General features: G+C 40.4%; 1 protein-coding gene across 1 annotated transcript in view; it reads right to left on the bottom strand.

The window, feature by feature from the left end:
• PPM1F (protein phosphatase, Mg2+/Mn2+ dependent, 1F) overlaps window positions 1-3,723 on the bottom strand; it is a gene marked incomplete at its 5' end in the record, with an annotated part of 7,335 nt that overhangs the window by 2,410 nt on the left and 1,202 nt on the right. The window contains 3 exons of the mRNA XM_010135270.1: window positions 235-378; window positions 1,507-1,695; window positions 2,307-2,506. Of these exons, the coding sequence (XP_010133572.1) occupies window positions 235-378; window positions 1,507-1,695; window positions 2,307-2,506 (533 nt within the window). The remainder of the gene's footprint in view (window positions 1-234; window positions 379-1,506; window positions 1,696-2,306; window positions 2,507-3,723) is intronic.

Here is a 3,723-nt window from a genome sequence, read left to right as displayed (position 1 = left end):
CAGGAATGAAGTCAGGACTACCCGTACCATCAGTACTTTCAAGGGAGCATAGCTGTAGGGATCACCTTTTCAAGACACAGGCGCAGAGGGGGAAAAAAGCAACCATCAATTCTCTGAATCCTACCATACGTGCGATTACATAAAGCACCAAACACTTAAAAAGGCTTGATTCCAAAAGGTTTCAAGAGAGACTCTGACAATACACACGAGAGAAGAAAAACAACTCTGACTTACTTCTCTTTCTGGTTTATGAGGTTCCATTAATGTCACAGCTTTTCCTTGCTGCACAAGCATTATCTGCGAGTCCCCTAGCCATGCTATGTGTAGCTTGTTCCCCACAATCAACGCAGATACACCTGTTGTACCACTCCGCAGCTTCTACAGAGAAAACAGGTATGTTAGGTGAACATTCAACTAGCTCTACTAGGTTACATGGCAATATTGTAAACCAAGGTTTAATCACACTTAAATGCAGCAGAGTAGACCAGACAATCACAACCATGTGTCTGAAAAAAAAAGGTGCAAGGTATTAGACAGACGAAATAAACTACTTACATATTCTAACATGCAGATGGCTAATACTGCCTCTGTTATGCACTTCCTTCTCTGTTATTAATTCCAAAACTGCTGTAGGAAACTAAGACCTCTATTGTTTAAAATACTGAGACACACATAAAGAGGAGCCAAAATTCAGTAGTACGAATATTTCACAAACACAGGTCTCCCCAATCCCCTTCACATTCTCCACTCTACCACTAGCAACTACCTTGCTCCACACACATCTCCTTATCCTTGGGTATTTAAATGAAGGTGTCAGTAAAGGAAGAAGCCTAACTGCCCTAGATTCCCTGTAAAGATTAGTGAGAGTCAGACCTCATGAAGATGCTGGTCCCTCTTTCGTATCTCATTAATAAAATGAAGATATTAACAATGAATACTTCCATATTCAGTTACTGCTATAAGTGTTCTCATTAAACTGTGTAATAAACAATCCTCCTATTATGTAGATGTTCATCATACCAATTTGATTCAAAGCTGATCAATAAGCTTAATGAACTGAAGAGTCTGACTTAAATCATAGAATGTATTTTCCATTTACAACCACCTTTGACATTAGTAGTGGGACAAGAAAGAGGAAGGTAGTGACCATATAAGTAGGAAAATAAAAACCTCTTTTTCAGGCAAGAGGTAGGACAACAGAATATCCAGAGCCTGCCTAACTGATGCAAAGCAGCAGCAGAGCTTCCTCTCAAATAATCAATGTCAGGATCATTTAAACTACATAACACTTCTTTACAATCGCTCATTTTGAACCTGCAAGCACCATCATTTTGGTTTTCCTCAAAAAAAGGAAGTAATTTGATCAAAGAAAACCTGTACATGTAGCACAATTTCATGAAGAAGTCAGTAATTCAAAGAAACTGTACTACCAGAATTTTCCGGATAATACCACATCCAACAATTCTCAGTGTTTAAATACAATGGAATTAATCTCTACCCACTCACCTCTCTTTTGGCTTTGAAAAGAAACATTTCATCTGTCTTCTGGAAAGAGCATTTCAAGGCCTCAGCTGGATTCTTAACAATCTCTTCGTGTAGCCCAACATTTACATGTAAATGGGTTGCTGAATAATTGGCAGCATCCACTCCACCATGGCCATCAAATACTGCGAAGTAAGCGCGATCAATGCCATCCTTTTGCAGGGAGGGAGAGAGAGGAAGACATATTCACGTCCAAAAACAAAACAGATTGGTACCAGTAAGCAAAGAATATTCTGGGCTTTATTCCATTTAACATTTCATAGTTAAGGGCAATTTAAGTCAGTTTACCCATGTGCAAAATGGATAAAATGGGCACTTTGCAGGAGAATTACTTTTCTTTTTTTGCTGTTAATCATTTAACATCCTTGAAAATAATCTGGAGTTGAAACAGCACACAGCTGGTTATGTGGACCCACTGCAGCTTCATTAACTGGCACTTGTACATCTGCTGTTCTCCCTTCTTTTCTTAATATATCAATTACCTCAATCACAAGAACATTGTAATTCCAGCAACATAACACTAGGTGAACTTCCCATCTCCCTAATCACTTATGACATGAAACTCAGGTCACAAGATCCTTCTTTATCGGGGCAGCAGTCAGCCCCTAGCAATCCCAGTCAGTAAATCCTTGCTCCAGCACAGACATGATAAATAACATGTGGCAACAAATGCTTTCTGTTTCACAGACCACCCATCATTAGCTCATTGTGTTTACAGGAATGGTGAAAAGTTAACTGGCTTCCCCAGTTTCGTCCAGACTTACTGTTAAACCAAACAGCTGATTGAACTCTGGGAGCAGAACGTGGCGGTCCTCCATTTTCCGCCGAGTGTTACGGATGGCGTGGATGGAAACAAGCAGGAACCGCTTCAGTGGTCTCAGTGGCGGCAATTGCTTCTGCCATTCAAAGCAAACATCCCGAAGCTTGTTAAAGAAGCAGCGCTGCAACGACTCTCCATCCAGCACTGGCAGAACAAAGACAAAACAGTAAGGTTTTCCTACATTACCCCACCTTTTGGCCTGTCTTTCCTTCAAGTTCCTTTCCTCAGAGCTACACACACACAGTCAGCACTCTGCCTTTACAGGCTCTGCAAGAATTAAAACAGGCTCCTGAGAATAACGTGGAGAGAAAGTTGCTTCTTTATGTACTAGTTCTCTTTCAAAACAGAGGCTTATCTAGGCGATTACATTACAAAAAGCATAAGAAAGATGGAAAAATCAGTCTGATGTTTTAGACATAAATGTTATTATTATCTAAGTAAAACACACAAGATACAGTGGTAGGAGTCCATCCTTGCCCCCCCAAAATAAATTAAGTGGGCAGAAAAGCCTTCAAGATAGAAGATTGATGTTGTCTTGGACACAAGGGTTGAAAAAGCATTAGCCTGGCTTTGGGTCAGGTCAGGTCCTACTGATCCACTTCCACTGAAACAAGGAAGTCTGAGAATGTTTTGCTGAGGTCAACAGCTCAACTCATAGCTGAGCTGAACAGACTAGAATGTTAAGCTGTTGTCTTTGTCTTTTTAAATACACATGGTCGTAGGAACTAGAGGAACAGAAGAACACTTCCGCCACTTTCCTGCTTTGTCATTACAGAGCAGAACTGCAAACACCCATTGAGCACAGTGTGAAAAGCTCCAGCCAGACACTCAAATCCTTTTCTGGATAGGTCCCAAAGATCAATTAATGCAAACTTAATTGTTCATCAGACTGAATGGATTGGAGTTTGGCATTGTGTCTAGCTTTGCAATACAGTCAGTCTCAGAACAGGTAATAATTTAAATTTTGTTACTTAGGTAAGAACCCTGCCTCGATACTAAAACAACTAACTTCAGAAATCATCAAAAGGATCATCTACAGAGCAAAAATCATCTGCTGGTCACTAACACATTTCCTAAAGAACTGCAGTGCACAAACTATCTTTCCTATTTCTATTTTCTCTGACTCCTGCTATGACTCTTCCCATGCAAAGTGCTGAAACTTGCTAAAAAGCACCAGACATATGAAGGCTACAAACATTAAGGCAAGGAATGAACTACACAGGGTATAGAAAGACTTCTTTAAATGAGTTCCCCTTCCTGCCAGTTCAGACTCATAGGTGAATACTGAAAGAGGCTTCTGGGAAGAGTTATATCCCGGCCATTACCAGAGCTCTGCTCGGAGACGCATTCTCTAAGGCATG

Source organism: Buceros rhinoceros, unplaced genomic scaffold, assembly GCF_000710305.1.
Source record: "Buceros rhinoceros silvestris isolate BGI_N320 unplaced genomic scaffold, ASM71030v1 scaffold34694, whole genome shotgun sequence".
In the NCBI taxonomy this organism is placed as follows: domain Eukaryota; kingdom Metazoa; phylum Chordata; class Aves; order Bucerotiformes; family Bucerotidae; genus Buceros; species Buceros rhinoceros.
Note: the sequence above shows the minus strand (reverse complement) of the source record. Positions and strands in the feature narration are given on the sequence as shown.